This window comes from Monodelphis domestica, chromosome 6, assembly GCF_027887165.1.
Source record: "Monodelphis domestica isolate mMonDom1 chromosome 6, mMonDom1.pri, whole genome shotgun sequence".
Taxonomy (NCBI): Eukaryota; Metazoa; Chordata; class Mammalia; order Didelphimorphia; family Didelphidae; genus Monodelphis; species Monodelphis domestica.
Genome location: NC_077232.1, coordinates 158,590,247 through 158,609,132, shown reverse-complemented (window position 1 = coordinate 158,609,132; position 18,886 = coordinate 158,590,247). Strand labels below are relative to the sequence as shown.

The following is an 18,886-nucleotide window of genomic DNA, read 5'->3' as shown; positions in this document are numbered from 1 at the left end:
GATCGGTTTTGCTTTTTTTTCCCCTCTTTAAAAAACATTTTCTTATATGGGATGGATCGCTGGAATACGGGGAGAGATCCAGAGAGAAATTTAGGTAATGTAAATGTATGATATCAGTAAAAAAAATATTTTTTTTTAAAAATAATTGAATTGGGCAGCCTTCCTTTTCAAGGAAGGTACTCAGGGAATCCGACCTGCAACACTTTCAGACACTCCCTCCTCTTCTTCCCACTCCGCAATTGGCTGCTATCAAAAGACACCCTTGCTTTTCGCCCCGCCCCCTCCCTAACTATATACTGGGGCAGGGGAGGAGGTGAGCTGTTTCGCAGGGGCGTCACACCGGCGCTGGCGTGATGACGCAAATACAGCGTCGCCGTCTCCAAGGAACGGAATCCGTCGCCGGTTTTGAAGTGGCGCGGGTTGAACGGGTGGGGGGCTCCGGAGGAGGCCTGATCATTTTCTGCTGGTAACCCGTCGGCGCCCCTCGCCTTCAGTCTGCCGGGAGCCTGGGACTTGGGCCTTGTCTCTGCGTCCGCCTAGATTATCCCTGACCAGTCTCGTCTGGAGGGATTTGCGGTCCGGGCCAGGGCCGAAGCTTGAAGAACGAGGCAGAGGCCGAGGCCGTGGCTCATTTTGCCCCCCAAGCCTCACCGCTGTGTCATCCCGCTAGCTCTCGTCCTCGCTTTTAATTTTTCTTTTTTTAATTTTCCTTTTTTCCTGGGCAATCTCAAGTTGCGTTGTCATTGGAAGGGGGGAGAGAGAGGCAGCTAAAACTGCACCGCAATGGCCACAGAGCTCGACTTTCTGAGAGACCAAAGTAAGCCACCGGGTTCGGGGTTCGGGTGTTCCAGGGGTGTGGCGTCTACAGTGTCCACCGTATCTCGGTGCCATAATCTGATTCCTGAAGTTAGGTTCGATTTTTTTTTTTTTTAATCCACTGGAAGGATCTCAGGACATGGATTTAGAACTAAAAGCTGCCTTAGTGATCATCTAGTTGATTCCCCCCCCTTTTTTTTTTTACATAGGAAAAAACTGAGGCCTAGAGAGGAGCATTGACTTAGATACAGTAAATAACAGAACTGGTACCTCAATTCCTTCTGCCTCCAAGTCCAGTGCCCTTTCCACTTCAGTAGAGGGCAATGTGGCTTTGCAAGGAGAGCTCTTGTCCTGGTGGAAGCAAGACTTGGTTTCAAATCTAGCCACGCACACTAGCCAGCTTTATGACCATGGGCAAATAATTTTACCTCCCCTCTGTAAAGCAGGGATAGTAATTCTGGACATACCTACCTCATTGGATTGTTGTGATTGATACTCAAGTGAATAAATGTCTGCATGAATGCATTCATTCAAGAAACATAAGTGCTTACTACAGTGTGCAGAGTGCTGGGACACAGATTAAAAATTAAATAGCCTTTGCCCTCAAGGAGTTTAAATTCAGGCAAGTAATTTGTATACACACAATTTTGGGGGGACAGGGAAGATAACAACAAAAGGGGAGGATCAGAAAAGACTGCAAGGAGAAGCATTGGAGCAGCACTTTTCCTGGAAGCTAGAGATTCTAGGAGGTGGGAGAGGAGGGAATGGTTTCCAGGCCTGGGGAATATGTAAAAACACTTTCTGAACTCTTAACTTTCCATATAAATGTAAATTATTTATTATCCTACATTAATGTGTTGCATATAAATTTTTGAAAAATCAACTGGAAGAACCTTTGACTAGTGATTTAGAACTAAAAGACCTTAGTGATTATTCATCCAACTTTTAGAGAAAAACTGAGGCCTAGAGAGAGGAAATGACATATACTAGCTTTCATGAATGTAGTGTTTTAAAGTTGCCAGAGCTCAGAGCAGTGATTTAAACCCATGTTTAAATCCAAATCCCATGTTCCATTTGCTATTGAATTGCCAGTTAACAGTTATTGACTATGCCTGCTGGGTTGCATGGCATTGAATTAGTAGAAAACTGTATTTTCATTTATGTACTAAAAATATTAAATGCATTACAATGAATAATAGGGTTTAAGACAACATGTAGCAGTCTACTAAACATTTAAACATCTTTATACTTCTCTGAGGACCTTTTTCTATTTTGAAGAGAGGAAAGGGCTATAAGAAGGATTTTTGAGGCAACAGTTACTGCCTGGTTGTAGTAGGGAATAATGAGAAGACAGCTCTACATGTTTATCCAGTAGCTATTTAATGTGTACCAGGTAAGGTATGTTACTGTACCAGAAATACTCTGTGAGATACAAAGAAATGTGTCTTGTTTAAAACTTATTTCGGGAGACAAGATTCACGTATTAATTAAATATCAGTACTATGTGATTAATTATTAGATAAATGGCACAGATCATAAGTGCTTTGGGAATTTAGTCAAGAAATCACTAGTTTTATGAGGTTACAAGAGAAAGTAAGTCTTGAATTGTACCTTGAAGTGCATTTAAAAATTATTCCAGGGATGATATGAGCAAAGGATTGGATTATGTTGTGAGTTTATATAAAAACAGACTTACTGGCTGGTATAGAAAGTTTGTTTTGAAAGGAGAAAAGGTTGGAAAAGTAGGCTATATGGAAAGCATTGAAGGTAAACAGGGATTTTATCTTAGTTAAGATGCTATTGAAAGTTTTTGAACAGTGGTGTTTGAAAGAAGCATTTTATATAATAGTATACAGAGTGGATTGAATTGAGCATGATACTTAGATTGTTGTGCTAATCTAGCTTTAAAATGAAGCAAGTCATGTCAGCTAGTCATAGAGCAGTTATTAATAGTCATTAAGCGGTTACTTTGTACCAGGCACCATACTAAGTCTAGGGATACAAAAAAAGACAAAACCATTCCCTACCTTCAAGCATCTCACAATCTAAGTGGGGGACAGGGGGTGTCAGTGGGGAGAGGCAGGGTAATAACCTTGTGCAGAAAAAGGTTTATATAAGAAAAATTGGAGGCAGTCTCAGAGGGAAGGCATTAAGGGAGTTGGAGGTAGAGAAAGGTTTCTTGTAGAACATGGGATTTTAGCCAAGACTTGAAAGGAAGCCAGGAAGTAGAACATTCCAGGCATGGGGGGTAGCCAATGAAAATGTGTGGGAGATAGAATGTTTTGTAAGAGGAACAGTAAGGAGGCCAATTCCATTGAATCATAGAATGCAGAGAAATGTAAGGTTGGAAGAAGACTCAAAAGCGAGGAAGAGACCAGGTTATGATGGGCTTTAAAAGCCAAACTTTTATATATTTGATCCTGGAGATAATAGGGAGAACTGGAGTTCATTGGATAGTGGAGTAATGAGGAGAATAGATTGGATGGGTAAGAGACTTAAGACAGAGAAACCAGCCAAAAGCAGAATGTTTCAGGAGAAATCATGTTGGATTTGTAGTAAGAAGACCTGGGGTTCAAATTCTGCATCTGCTACTGTATGCCGTTGTGACCTTGGCTATTTTATTTACTCTTTACTAGACTCCAGTTTCCTCATTCACAAAGTGTAGGTCTTGGACTAGATTACCCCAATCAATGATTTTATGATCATATAATTTTGTCTTGGATTAGGATAGTTTCAGCAAAAAGAAGAGAAAGATTCAGAAGATGTTTTGAAGAATTATAGACAGCTCTTCCACAGATTGAACTATTTTGAAGGTGTGGGCCCTGTTGTGAGGAGTATAGTATAGGATTTTATGTAATAAGAAGTAAGAGAAATAAGGTGATTATCATTTTGAGATAATCTGAATGTCAATTTGTGTCTGTGGGAATGGGTGTGTGTGTGTGTGGAGTTTGATAGTTTCAGAGGTTTGTGAGGAGGAGAGAGGGGAAAGTGTTACCCTCCATAACATGCCCAGACTTTCTCTTTTAAACTTCAAAACTAAATGTTTTTGTACACTACCTAGGTATTTAGAATACATTTGTTTTTTATGTTTGCTCTTTTTAAAAAGCCATATAAAAACATTCTTTCCTTGGTTATTTCCTTTTTTACTTCTAAGGAAGCAATCCAGGGAGTGACTGGACAAAAAGTACAGTGCTGTATATATTATCTCTGCAGTGAGAGAGTTAGGGTAGGTTTAGCAAAAGTGCCAAGCCTAGAAAATATCAGGGATAGCTAGGAGACTGATGAGTGTGGTAATTATGATGAGACTGGATAATTGAGATGAAAAATGGAGATAAAGATCATTCATTTGATAAATATTTATTAAATATAATTAATATACAGCATTTATATATGCACATATATACTTTATTTTCAAGGAGCTTTCGGTCTAATGAGGTAAAGACTATGGACATTTTCTTGATCTATATAAATTAGGGAGTTTAGATTAGGTATCTCTAAGGTCTCTTCTACTTTAAATCCTAAATAAATTGAGTTATAAAGGAAAAGTTAAATCAGTCCAAATCATAGGTCTAAGCAAAGCATAGTTAGAAATTTAAGAAGTAAGAGATTAACTGAACTAAAATATTTCTGGAGCATATACTGAGACCATGGTACTGTAACAAAACTTGCCTCATTGAATTTATGGCCTATGAGGACAAGACACAAGATAAATATGATATGAAATATTATAATTATATCATAGGTACTTTGATTATTGTTGATCATTTATTTTCAGTCACATCTGACTTTTCCTCCTCTCATTTGGGCTTTTCTTGGAAAAGATATTGGAGTGGATTGCCATTTCTTTCTCCAATTCATTTTCCAGTTGATGAAGTGAGGCAAAAAGAGTTAAGACTGTCCAGATTCACACAGCTATTAAATCTCTGACGCCAGATTTGATCTCAGGAAGAGAAGTCTTCCAGACTTAAAGCCCATCACTGTTCACTGCACCATGAAGCTGCTCCAAGATATGAAGACAATGAACAACTGCAAAATATCCCCACTCTTGAAAGAAGCTGAGTTGGGGGTGGGAAGGGGTATGGACAGAATGGCCTTCCCTTCATCATTACCCTCTCCTCCTAACTCTTTAAAGGCTGTATCTTGATAGTTGATGTCATGCACAGTGGAAGTGATGTTGCAATTGCCAGCCTTGAGATCATAGGGATATGAACTCTTAAATCTGCAAGTATGCTGCCAATTTAGGCCATACTAATCTAAGGGATATACTGCAGAGAGGGAGGGAAGATAATAAAGGACTACTACTACCAAAAGTTTATTACAGAGTTGCATGATATTTGAGGGGAAAAGGACATTCATTACCAGGTTAGAAGGGAAGGCTTACATGGAGATAGTGGCATTTGAATTGGGTTTGTAAAGATGGGCAGAAATTCAGCAGGTAAAGAGAAATAGGAAATTTCAGGAATAGAGAATAGTGTAAGCAAAGTCCAGGAGACAGCAGGTCATATGATGTTTTGGAGAAAAAAAATTAATTTTTCCAACCATATGATGTATAACTAAAGTGGTAGATTGATGCTGGATTGTTGATTGCTGATCAGAAGAATTTTAATCTTATTACTTCATTCAGTAAAGACTAATTAAATGTCTATACTGTGCAAGGTATTATGCCAGATTTTGGAGACATAAACAGAAAAGTAAAATAATTCCTTCCCTTGGGAGAGTTTCATTTTTCTAGGTGTAGGTACAAATATTAAGAACAAAAATAAATTGACATAAACTTACATAAACAAAAACTACTCAACATATTTTTTTTGTTACATGGGAAGACACAAGTAAATGGGCAAGAAATAAATGGAAAATTTAAATTCCCACAATCTAAAACAGAACCATTAAAATGGTCAGAAAAAAGCAAATTTTTAATCAGATAAGAGACAAGTTTGTAATATTCGACCTCCACACAGTCAAGCACTGACCACCATGCAGAGCCAAGGGCTCTGGGACTCTGGCAACAGTGTCTCTGAGAGAATGCACCATCAAAGATGATTCTCCAAAGAATAACAGAACTTGGAGATCATATATGCCTCGTGAGGGGGAACAAAGGGTAGGGAAGAATGATTGACTAGCTCTCCATTGGATACAAGGAAAGGAAGAGCCCAGGGTTTGACTCACAGGAAGAGCCTGATGCTTTATACTAGCTACAAAAAGATGTTTCCAGTCAGAGGCTGGGTAAGGGAGTTAAGGTTGATAAACTTTTAAAACAAAACAAGGATACCTAAGGCTTGATTAAGTACTAATCTTATCTAAACTGGGATTATTAAGTACCTCAAAGTCAGTTGTTCAGTTCAGGGATAGGGTTTATCAGGTCAGTCAGGGGCATCCCCCAAGGCAAGCTCCCAAAAGACAAGGGGCAAACTTGGGTTTTCCAGAAATAAAGTTGACAAGTGGTTTATCTTTATGTTTCTCATAACATACTACCTTTTACCTAAGAAGCCATACCTATAGACCTAAACAAATCTTTTAATGTATGTGGTTATCATCTTACAGGTGTTTTTAAAGGAAAAATCAAGAGGTTTCTCCATGCCAAGGCAGTGGTTAGGGAACAAGTAGATAGGTTAGGGAAGAAGCTAGCGCTTTTAGAGGGGTGCTTGTAAGTGTTTTCACTAGAGTAGGGCATAGAGGGAGCTGGCCTTATTTCCCCAAAGGAACTTGACAGGTGATCAAGTTGACCCTGAGAAACAAGACTGATTTTTAACATCTTGCTCTGCACTGAGTGAATGAAAAAGAGACAGCCAGAAACATTTGTATACATTGTAGCGAAGCTGATTTTTTAAAAGTGTTTTCCTTTAGTCAGATGGACATGTTCAGAAAACCTAACATATTTCTATAAGAAAGTATTTTGCATTACTAACCTCTTTTTCTTATCTACTAATATTGTGTGTAGTATATGGTCCTTGGATCATATAATGATTATGGAAACCAAGAAGTAAATTAGATGTTAAAGAAAAAGAATGTTTTTTTTTTAATGGTATTGCACAAAAAGTACACATTGTAACTTGTAATAGTCTTAATCTGATCTGATGATATAAATGGACACTTGCTTGACTGTATTTTATTTAAAAAATAAAATTTTTATTGTATTTTTATTGATTTGTTTTTACATCACGTTCATTTCCAAATATATTTCTCTTTTCTTATTAAATATACCTCCTGTCCCTCAGATTTTTAAAAAAGAGAAAAAGCAGTTTGGCTAAACCAATCAATACAGGAAATATCTGACAGCATTTACATTATTCCATACTCATAGTTTGAAATGCATTTTCTCAGTTTTTCTCCAGGGTCATTTGGTTATTTTAGTGATGCAGTATTTAATTTGTATTTCAAAAATAGATGTCTTAAAAATGTATATCTGATGATTACAAAAGGCATTTGACTTGATTAAAGCAAAATGTAGTTTTAAAATCTTTCAACAAGGAATCTCTTTTGCATTTGATAAGATTATATAGAATCCCTTTGTAAATTCATTTCCAGAGATAACAGTTATGACATTCTGATTATTAATGTCAAGTGATCTATAAAACAATGAGATACATTTGTACAAGGCATTTCTCACTGTCATGGATATTGTCCTATGCTAAGTCCAAATGGAAGACAATTTCTGCATAGGTAATAAAATCCTTCAACTACTCCTGTTTGTTGATGACACTGTGTTAATTGTATGAAGCCTCAGATGATTTTAGGGTATCCTTAATGAAATTCGTAGTGACTCAGAGATAGGTAACAATATACATTGGAAGAATCATATATAAAATGTATTTGTTAACTAGATCATGGAATCCAGTGTGTTGGACATTCCATTGAGTTAGTACATTTGCTCATATATCCAGGACATGCTCTATAGGTGGACAGTGACCTGTGTCTAAAATATACTAGGAAGAAGACAATAGGCTGAATTGCTTTTGGATAATAGCCTTTTAATAATCCTAAATTGTTTCTTGATATATAGCCCACCTATTCGTTAATACCCTTTTTCTCCCAATGATGTTCCATATACATAATAGAATACTCAGGTGACTACAGAATCAAAGTTGTCAGGGACCCAGAGGATAATGGAGAGACTCAGAGAGTAAGAGTAGGCTATAGCTTTTTTATTTTATTTCCAACAGTGAATGACCTGTGCTCAAGGCATAGCTTAAAGAAAACCACCAGGATATATGTCATAAGGAAAATAAGTCATATCATTCAAGAGAGCTAATAGCCAGCTCCCAAATGAAAAAGACCTAGGAAATTTTAGCATATTAGATGTTCTCTGGGTGATCAATCTAGAGGAATATATGGGAAAAATTGTACAGTTATAAAAGAGATGAATGAATTGTGTTCTGCACCAATAGCAGGAAAACACATTGAAGACCTCAGATGCACTGAAATATAAGTAGTAGTACAGAGGATATAGGCAAGTAGAGGTTATAGAAGTTGAAAAAAAGCATGTTCTGTAAGAAAGCATCTGGAGTGCTTAAGTTCAAAATGAACTAGGGCTTTGAATCCTTTAAGCAAAAAAAAGGATTGTGTATGAAAAGGATCAAAAAGAGGATAGGGTTCTTGGGGGTAGATAAGATAATGAACAGAGAGAAGACAAAATATATAGCCTTTAGTTTGCCAAGGAAACAATGGAAAAAATAGTTAGAAAAAAATTAAAATGCAAGATATGTAAGGAGATGAGAGGGTATTTAGGAGCACTTGAGTTGATATCACTTTGTTCAGGCAAAAATCATTGTGGAATGCTGTATGAATTGGCAAATATGATTAAGGATCCCCTGTTGGTGTTATTTTGAAATTCAAAGAAAAGGATAAATAACACAGAACTAAAAAAAAAAGTTCAATTTTTCAAAGAAGAAAAACAGATGAAGTCTTCAGACTATAGCTTAACTTTGATTAATTGCAAAATTTTAAAAAACAAATTGTTAAAGCTATGGTTATTGAATTCTAGAAAGGGCAGGATGATAGCATGATTTCAAGAATTAGTCATGGCAGATTGACTTTGTAAAATAAGATCCCTAGATCAGAAGAATGCCATGGATATAAATTATAGTTTTACCCCCTATTTCTCTTTTATAACTCATTAAATTTTTCCTTTAAGAATTTGGATGCTATATCATTTGTTGCATATATATTTAGTATTGATATTACTTCATTGTTTGTGACCCTTTGAGCAAAATGTTATTTCCCCGATTACCTCTTTTAATTAGGTCCATTTATGTTTTTGCTGAGTCCGAGGTTGTGATTTTTACCCCTCTTTTTTTTTTTAACTTCAGCAGAAACATTCTGCTCTAGCCCCTTATTTTAATTCTGTGTGTTTCTGCTCCAGATATGTTTCTTGTAAACAAATAATTGGATTCTATTTTTAATATATTCTGCTATTTACTTCTGTTTTGTAGGTGAATTCATCCCATTCACATTCATAGTTAGAATTACTAAGTATTAATTTCCCTCTATCTTATTTTTTTCTGTTTATTAGTTTATTTATTTATTTATTTTTAGCATACCTCTCCTCAAAAGTCTGTTTTGCCTCTGACCATTGCCTCCCTTAATATTTTGTTCACACCCTACTCTTTTCCCATTCACCTCCTACTTAGCTGTTGGATAAAATAGATGTGTGTGTGTGTGTGTGTGTGTGTGTGTGTGTGTGTGTGTGTGTGTAGCCAGTCCTCAACTTTTACGGGTGTAACATTCCTAAAAAATGTTGCCAAAGTAAAAAGTACACATGCTTATACTTTAAAACTATGGGAAGTAGAGGGGTAGGTTCCTGCAAACACCAACAACTGTAACCTATTGGTAGAGATTGTAGAAAATACACTTTTCTGCATATAAGTCTTTTTAACAAACATTAATTCTGATAATATATGCTTTTTCTAACACAGTAACAATGAATAACCCATAAAATAAATATACTAAATGAAATTATTTATGTGCAAATCATTTTTTCCATTAATAATTCCCTAGAATTCTATGACTGTTTGTGCTAATATTTCAATTAAAAACCACCACTGATGTCAGGCAGTTTTCACTCTTCATAACACATGAAACTACAGTATTGTAAATAATTTATAACAAAAAATTCTTAAAAGTAAAACATCTTTAAACCAAGACCTTGCTTTTCACTATGTCAGATGGTGGCCTTGGATTTCACTATGTCAGATAACAGCCTGGGAGGCTTGTACTATATATACCATGCTGTAGTAAACCTCTTTACCTTGCCTTCTCTTTAAAAACCAAGGGAGAGATTGCTAGGAATTTAGTCACTACTGTCAGAAGATGCCAAGACTGATGAGGTCTCAACATCACTTCTCATGATAAACTAGCTTAAAATAATGTATCCTAGTAGAATACTAACTTTTTCACAAACTTGGCATCATACCTCCATTTTTTTCTCAATTGTGCATGTCCATGAGTGAAAATTATTATTATTATTATTTTTTTTTTAAACCCTTACCTTCCGTCTTGGAGTCAATACTGTGTACTGGTTCGAAGGCAGAAGCGTGGTAAGGGCTAGGCAATGGGGGTCAAGTGACTTGCCCAGGGTCACACAGCTAGGAAGTGCCTGAGGCCAGATTTGAACCTTGGACCACCTGTCTCTAGGCCTGGCTCTCAATCCACTGAGCTACCCAGCTGCCCCGAAAATTATTATTAAAACCACATGAATGCTTGAAGTTGCAAAAGTTAAGTAAGCAAATGTTGAGCACTGATTATACAATCCTACCTCTTTGAACCAGTTCAGATGAGAGTAAGATTCAACTATTGGCTTCCCTTTTCCTCCTCTACTGTGAAAATTCTTCAAGTGCCTTTTTAATTGAAAATAATTTTTCCCATTCTTTCTGTCTTCCTTCTCTCAGAGCATCTCTCTTCCTCAATATTCATTTTTAAAAGATCATCCCAGCATAATTGACTCATACCCATGCCCTCTGTTTATATAGATTCCTCTAACTGTCCTAATAATGATAAAATTCTTAGTTTCAAATATCAAAAAATTTTTTTTAAACTTTCAAGTATCATCTTCCATATAATAATGTAAATAACCTAACCTTATTAAGTCTTTTTTGTTAATCTTTTCTTGTTTCTTTTAATCTTGTATTTGAGAGTCAGATTTTCTGTTTCTTTTCATCTTTTCATCATGAATTTTTGAAAATCCTCTGTTTCATTAAATCTTCCCCCCAAAGAATTATACTTAATTTTTCTGGGTAGATATTCTTGGGTATAATCCTAGCTCCCTTGCCTTCTGGAATATCATATATTCCAAGCACTCTGTTCCATTCACATGGTAGCTGCCAATACCTGTGTGATCCTGACTGGTTCAGTGATATTTGAATGATTTTTTTCTTATTGTTTTCCATATTTTCTTGACCTGGGAGCGCTTGAATTTGACTGTAACATCCTTGAGAGTTTTCATCTTGTGATCTCTTTCAGTGCTGATTGGTAGATTCATTTCTATTTTGATCAGATTCTAAGATATTCAAGCAGTTTTCCTTGATAGTTTCCTGCAAGATGATGTGTAGCCCCCCCCTTTTTTTTTATTATGGCTTTCAAGTAGTCAAATAATTCTTAAGTGACATCTCCTTGGTCTATTTTCCAGATCAATTATTTTCCAAATGAAATAATTCACGTTTTCTTTTCTTGTCCAGTCTTTTGACTTTCATTTATAGTTTCTTAATGTCTCATATAGTCATTAGTTTCTTCTTGCCCAATTCTAATTTTTAAGGAATTCTTTTCTTCAGTGAGCTTTTATACTCTCCCCTTTTGTACTAGTCCTGTTTTTGTAACTAGTTATTTTCATTAGCAAAGATTTTTACTTCTTTTATCTTTTGGCCAATTCTGGTTTTAAGAAGTTCTTTTCTTCAATGAGATTTTGTAACTCACCATTTGCTTAATTCTCTTTTTCAAGGTGTTATTTTCATCAGTAACTTTTTATTTCTCTTACCAAGCTGTCATTTTTTCTTTTTATAATTTTCTTACTTTGTCTCATTTCTCTTCAATTTTCTTCATTTCTTATTTGAGTTTTAAAATCCTTCTAAAATTCTTTTAAAATAACTTTTTTTTTGTACTTCTAAGGATTCTTGTTGAACTTGTGTCCAATCTTCATTTTTCTTTGAGATTCTGTAAATATTTTCATGTTGTCTTCAGAGTTTTTGTCTTGAATTTTCCTGTCACCATAGTTGTTTCTTATGTTCAGGATTATTTTGTTGTTTGCTTATTTTTCCAGCCTACTTCATAAAAATGTATTTGCTTTTTGGTTACATTAAGATTTGTAGATATCTCAGCTCTTCCCTCCATTCCCTACACCATAGGAGGTATCATCCAACAACAACAAAAAAGTATGCATAAATTATGTCTTTCATGTTTTTATTCATCAGTTCCTTCCCTAGAGGTAGACATTCACAAATTATTCCTCAAATATTAATTCTGGAGCTCTATATAATATTCTCTTGGTTCTGCTCTTTTTGCTCTTCAGTATTTCACATAATATTTTCAACTTTTAAAAAAATTAACCTGCTCATCATTTCTCATGGCTCAGTGGCATACCATCAAATCACATACTGCAACTTGTTTAGTCATTCCACAACTGATAGTTATTCACTCAATATCCAGTTATTGTTGCCACAAAGAGAGCTGCTGTAAACATTTTGGAACACATAGATTCTTTAGTCCTGATCTTCTTGGGAAACAGACCCAAGAACGTAAACACAGGTTTATAATTCTTGTAGCCATAATTCCAAATTGTTTTCCTAAATGGATCAGTTTGTATTTCCACCAACAATATATTAGTGTCCCCATTTTTCTACATCCTCTCCAACATTTGTCATTTTGGCCTTTTATCATTTTATGCAGTCTAATACATGTGAGTTGATATCTGTCCAGCTTATTTCTTGACTTTGAACTTTATGTTAGAGCTGGGTCTGCTTAACTTTGGGATTGGGGAGTAACTGTCCCAAGTATCAAGCTTTTTTTTTTTTTAACCCATACCTTCAGAAGAGTGGTAAGGCTAGGCAATAGGGGTCAAATGACTTGCCCAGGGTCACATAGCTAGGAAGTGTCTGAGGCAAGATTTGAACCTAGGACCTCCCATCTCTAGACCTGGCTCTCAATCCATTGAGCTACCCAGCTGCCCCCCAAGCTTTTTTACCTTGCTGTTTCATAACTATTTCTGGAGGTCTATAAATTTTAGATGCTTCCAAGGTGGTATGATCCAGGGATACATGTGATCTGCTCTTGTGATCTATGTTCTGATTTTACTCAGGAGAGGCTCCTCCTACCTTGCAAGTTTAAGCACTAGCACTTCTTTCTCCCCCTATACCTGAAACCAGGGTTATTGATTCCTTGAGACCATAAGCAATTACCCTCCACTCTACCCTGAAGTTGAAACTAGAAAGTAGGACTCCTGTTCTTTTCATCCAGGAACTGGGTAATTGGCAATAGAGTTACCAAGATACAGTGCTTGTACAAGGGCCTGTCATCTGTTTCTGATCAGCTGTCCAATTCTTTTACACCTTCTGGGTTCTCCTACTGCTTCAGCCACATCTGGTGCTCCACTATACTATGCTCTGGGCCAATTCCCACTCCTGTATCACAATTTTCTAATATCTTAAGTTGTTTTAGGCTTGAAAAATATCCTACCCTGGCCTTTTGTTGGCTTTGCTGCTCCATAATTTGATTTGACCCATCATCCTGTAGTTGTTTGGAAGGGAATGTTGGGAGAGTTTGACTAAAATGCTCCTCTAACTCTGCTGTCTTGCCTCCAGAACCAGGAAACAAGATTTAGAATAGTATATCCCCTTATTTGTTGTTTTCTTCCCCACTTTTTGAAGGAAAAAATTATTGCCAAGGCAAGTTTCAGGAAGTTATTAGCTGCTTTGTTTTTGGCAGAGAGTTGCTGGAAATGTCTAGATAATTGAAGTCTTTATCACTACTGTATCATACCCCTCTGCAAGGTTTGTGATCTCTTTCCTAAACTTTGTATCACTTTTTTATGTCCTAGTAATTTATAGCATATCCTAATTACAAAATGTATTTGGTTTTCCCTCTGTTGACTTTTAAAAGACTTTACGTCATATTCTAATATGATGTATGGTATATATCATATTGACTCATATGCTTTTCTTCTTTAGTATACCTTAATATATAGTGCTACTTCCTTATTATCTTTCTTTTGAATAAAGTGTACGTATTCTAAGCCATTGTCAGTTATGGGTTTATCCCACCAAGTTTTATTGGTATCTATGCAGTCAAATTTTCCTTCTTTCGCATTAGAATCTCTAGTTCATCTTCCTTGTTGCCTAAACTTTGGCCATTTGTTTTTAGACATTTGAAGTTATGCATTTTATTACTGAGTCCTTTCTTAGGTTTTGTCTCCTGTGAATTTCTGATTATTTCATCTGCTGTTCTTTCTTCATTGTAGCTATTCTCTATTATTTCTAGCTTAGGATATGCTAGCTTAGGATATGTAAGGGGTAAAAATTATGATTGGACTGAATATTTGAGAGTTGGGCACCAAGTATTTAACTACTAAATCCCAATGAATTACTCAAGTCAGAATGGCTTTTATGGTAGTTTATTGACAAATAGAGAGATGAAATTAAGGAAATGAGAAAGAGAGAGGGGGGAAAGAAAGAGGGAGAGGGGTTGGGGGAGGGAGAGAGAGAGAGAGAGAGAGAGAGAGAGAGAGAGAGAGAGAGAGAGAGAGAGAGAGAGAGAGAGAGAGAGAGAGAGAGAGGCCTTTCCAGAGGCTAGTGCCAGAAAAACCAAGTGAAAGGTAGTCAACCTTTTCACTTACCACATGACAGTTCAAAGGGAAGCAGTCTGAGATCTCAAGCCCAAGCTCCTCCACAGTCAAGTTCCAAAGTGAAGATCCCCTCACAGGAAGTGACCACAAAATTTAAAGGCAGTTCTTTGCATCACTTCCTGTGACTTACATGTCTTAAACTTGGCTTTGGTCTGCCCAGGGGGCAGTCAGTTGTTTCTGATTTGTAACTTGTCATAGACCTTCCTCCCCAACACGTAATCCTTAAGTGGAGGTGTATACATTCCTGGTGGCTAAAATTCTAAAGAATAAGTAGGGTGGAGTTATCTCAATTGCACAATCCCCCTTGATAATGATTAGGAGACTAGTCTCCCCAATTGATCACTTAACATAATCATCTTGTACCTCTAAAATCTTCTAACTACAGTTGTATACAAAATTTCACCTTCTAAGAGGAAACTACAATAGTTAGAGATAAGAGGGAAATAGAAGAGACAGAAAGCAAAACCAATGTTTTGCTAGGTGCATTGACAAAAACCAATTGGGGGCAGTCCCTTTGGGCATAAGAGTGTACATTCAAAACAAAAGCTCAACCTTTAATTCAATCAACCACACCCCAAAATTCATTCTGGATCTTCTTGGTGTAGTGTAGGTTTTGCAGGCATCTTTTTGCAAACAGTTCATTCTCTGGATTTTAGGAGTTAGCAAGCTTCTTTCCTTGAAAAAAAATTTTTTTTTTCTCAAACAAAATTTTAAAACTTGGTTTTTGTGAAAATACAATCCCTCTCCACCCCACAAAGAGGGTGTTGAGAAATAACCAGTTCAGCGCAAGATGCATGGTTGAGTTATGGGGTGTATGAGTCAATTATCAAAAGAAAAAAATCAAAAACATAAAAGAAAAACAAATGGAAGAAAAAGTAAACATTTTTGGGAAAAAGAAAAACTCAAAAACAATCAAAATATCAAAAATCTCTATATAAACTTTTTCTGAGTAAACAAAAATAATAGGCCCTTTTATTTTGGGTTCAATTTAATAAATTTCTAACAGGTCCTTGTATTAGGGCCCAATTAATATGCTTTTGTATATTATCTTCCCTAATTAGATTTTAAGCTTCTTGAGGGCAAGGACTTCCTTTCTTTTTTTTTTATTTATATCCCCAGTACTCGGCACAGTGCTTGGTACATAGTAGGTACTTAATAAATGCTTATTGACTAACTGACTGAGATCAGCCTGGGCTCGAGATTGTTACAGTCTAAACTACAACAAAATCTGATACTGGCTAGGCAGCTCATATATGTTCTAGTGGTCTACCACTCATTAGGCCTCCTTTGGATTTCCTTCTACATCCATCCTACTAGTAGAATGGTAGTAATTTGCCTTGTCAGTTCTCTATCTGCTTCAATGATTTTGCATACTTATTTATACAGATTAATTTTCAATGACATTCAAAACATCAGAGTAGTATTGTTGTATGTCACTGTCTCGTCATGATGTTGAGGTGTGCTTGTGTTCTCAAAGGCCACAGAAGCAGAGCTTAAGTTCTGGTTTAGGGACCAGCAAAGTTTAGACTTTTGAAGACAAGTCTAGTAAATTTCAGAGAGGCCCTTGAATGGAGAGCTGGATGCCACGTAGTGATATTTTTTGGTCATATCTTATTTTCAAGATTTTGGAGCATGGATTTTGATTGTCCAAGAATATTATAACATTATTCTTATGGATGTAGGCTAGCCCTTTTAACATTTTATCCAATGGTGTTTTCATAGAACCAATTAATGATATGACATATGGTATATCTTTGTTATATTTTTTTTCCTTCCTTTGGAGCAGCTGGCTTTGTGTTTAGTAGAGAGGGGATAAAATCCTGTGAATCATACTTATGGAAATACTGATTTTTCCTTATAAATGGAAGATCACTTTAAAAGTATAATTTGTAAAGGTCAAATAATTCTCTATAATCTTACATTGTTTTTGGGCAAGTGATTAGAGCTAGTTTCAGATGAAACTAAACTTTTCATTAAAGCTAGGCCTTTCAGAAGCATTACATGAAACTTGAATAGGAACTTCTACATGGTATCCCCTCTAGAAGGAAAGTCAGTCTAAGGCATATGTATAATATGGCCCTTCTAAAAAATAATATAGTAATCTAGTACCAAGAGGACTTTTTATGAGGATTCCAGAACATAAACTGAAGACAACATTTTGCATATCACATTTATTAGCATTTAGTACTATCTTAATCAGGTAGTCAGTCAACCAGCATTTTATTAAACACTCTTTGGTATGTGCAAGAAACTGTGGCAAGCATTAAGAATATAAAGAAAAACCTGTTCTGGAGGAATTCACATTCTAATGGAGGGAATATTGAATTCTCTATTAAACATACTTGGAAGTGATAAAACTACATTTCTTTTAAAATATTCAGTACTTTTATTATCCAAACTTTGAATAACTCAAACTAGCTTTAAATTTGTGATATTTTGCTATAGTGAAAGCTAAATAAGCACTATGAGAGGACATGTAACAAGACTAGAGCAGTGACCAGAGTAATGTAGGAATAATCAGCAAAAATTTGCTATAGGAGTTATTTTGAGCTATGTCTGAAAGGAGGATGATATATATGAGATTTGATGATGAAAAGAGAAAAAGTCATAGAGAAAGAAAATACTCAGAGATATATGGGAAGTAGTGTGACTGGAATATAGAGGCTTTTTCTTTTTTCTTTTTTATTTTTTGAACCCTTTCCTTCTATCTTAGAATCAATTTTAAGTACTCATTCTTGGGCAGAAGAACAGTAAAGGCAGACAGTTGGATTCATGTCACTTTCCCAGAGAGGCACATCTAGGTGTCTAAAGCCAGATTTAAACCTCAGGCCTCTCATCTCCAGGCTTTTTCAATGTATAGCATCTTATTTGTATTCATGTTATTTTTTCAGAGTCTTCTATTAAAAATGAAATAAATATCAACCTGAGTGATTTCAATGTGAGGATCATTAGTGAAGTAAAGAAAGATATAACTGAAAAACAAAACCTTGTTAAGGTAGCAATGCTAATGAAATAATGGTGATTCTATACTGAAAGAAAAAAATAATCTTGTGGGCATAAAATACTCAATTATATAGGTGGTTCAATGTGAATTATAAATTCATCTACTTAAAAATAATTTTAATACTTTTTCATGACTTTTTTGATAAGGACACAGTAGAGTCATCAGTGCTTAGAAAAATACAAGTTGTTGAGATATGAAAGACAAAATTTAAAAATATCATAAGGAAGACATTGCTAAATGTTAAAGGGTTGGAGAGGACAGGTAGAAATAACCATTTGGGAAATTAGAATAATTTCCTGGAGGAAATGTGCTGATTAGACCTTGAAGGATTCTCCCATTGGAAATGTAGTAGAAAAGGTATAACCAGGTAAAGGAAACAAAGATTGGCATGAGTTGTGTTGAGAGAACAGATTCTGACTTGATTGGCATATAGAATACATGTTTGAGAAAGATAGGGGATAAGGATGGAGGATGACTTGGTAGTTTATTGTATGAGAAATTTAATGCCAGGTCAATTACTTAGAATTTTCTTTGGAGGCAATGGGGATTTGTTGCAAGGTTTTGAGCAGGAAAGTGACATGACTGAGAATCTCAAATATGGAACCATACACAAAGTATTTTGACTTTTAGAGAGATGTAAAGAAGAGGTTTGTTTTGTTTTGTTTTGTTTTGTTTAAAAAAAAAAACCCTTACTTTCTGTCTAGGAATCAATACTTTGTATTGGTTCCAAGGCAGAAGAGTGGTACCGGTTAAGCAATGAGGGTTAAGTGAATTGCCCAGGGTCACACAGCTAGGAAGTGTCTGAGGCCAGATTTGAACCTAGGGACCTCCCATCTCTAGGCCTGACTCTCAATCCATTGGGCTACCCAGCTGCCCCCAAAGAAATGTTTGACAGTGTTCCTTATAGAAGCTTTTTTTTTAAGTTGAAAAACAATTGCCTTTAACCTTGTAGACTTGCTAAGTTAGTATGTGTATTCTGTGATTCTTTTTAGTCCAGTTACTTGAGATAATAAACACCTTTTTCTGAGGTTTCTACATTCTGAACTTTCCTTTAAACTTTGCTATTTTTTCTTAAAATTAGTAACATATAAAAGAATTTCTGTTTAATTTATAGCATCAGAGCTTTTTAAGCAATGAGAGATCATGGTATCATAGAATTAGAACTGAAGAAAAGCCATCTAGTCCAGTCCCTTGTTTTAGAGTGGAGAACACTGAAACCTATTAACATTTTGCAAATAACA

General features: G+C 35.8%; 1 protein-coding gene across 10 annotated transcripts in view; it reads left to right on the top strand.

The window, feature by feature from the left end:
• Nucleotides 1-276: 276 nt before the first annotated feature.
• SCLT1 (sodium channel and clathrin linker 1) overlaps nucleotides 277-18,886 on the top strand; it is a 205,783-nt gene continuing 187,173 nt past the window's right edge. For 4 of the 10 annotated variants that reach the window (XR_008912889.1, XR_008912890.1, XR_008912888.1 and 1 more), the window contains exon 1: nucleotides 2,910-3,194. Coding sequence is in view for 6 of the 10 variants with exons in the window: in XM_007496349.3 (XP_007496411.1) it covers nucleotides 3,143-3,194 (52 nt within the window). In the remaining 4 variants the exon portion in view is untranslated. Of the gene's footprint in view, nucleotides 818-2,906; nucleotides 3,195-18,886 lie in introns of those variants that run through there. The other 6 variants (XM_007496352.3, XM_007496351.3, XM_056802701.1 and 3 more) reach the window with 5 other exon arrangements.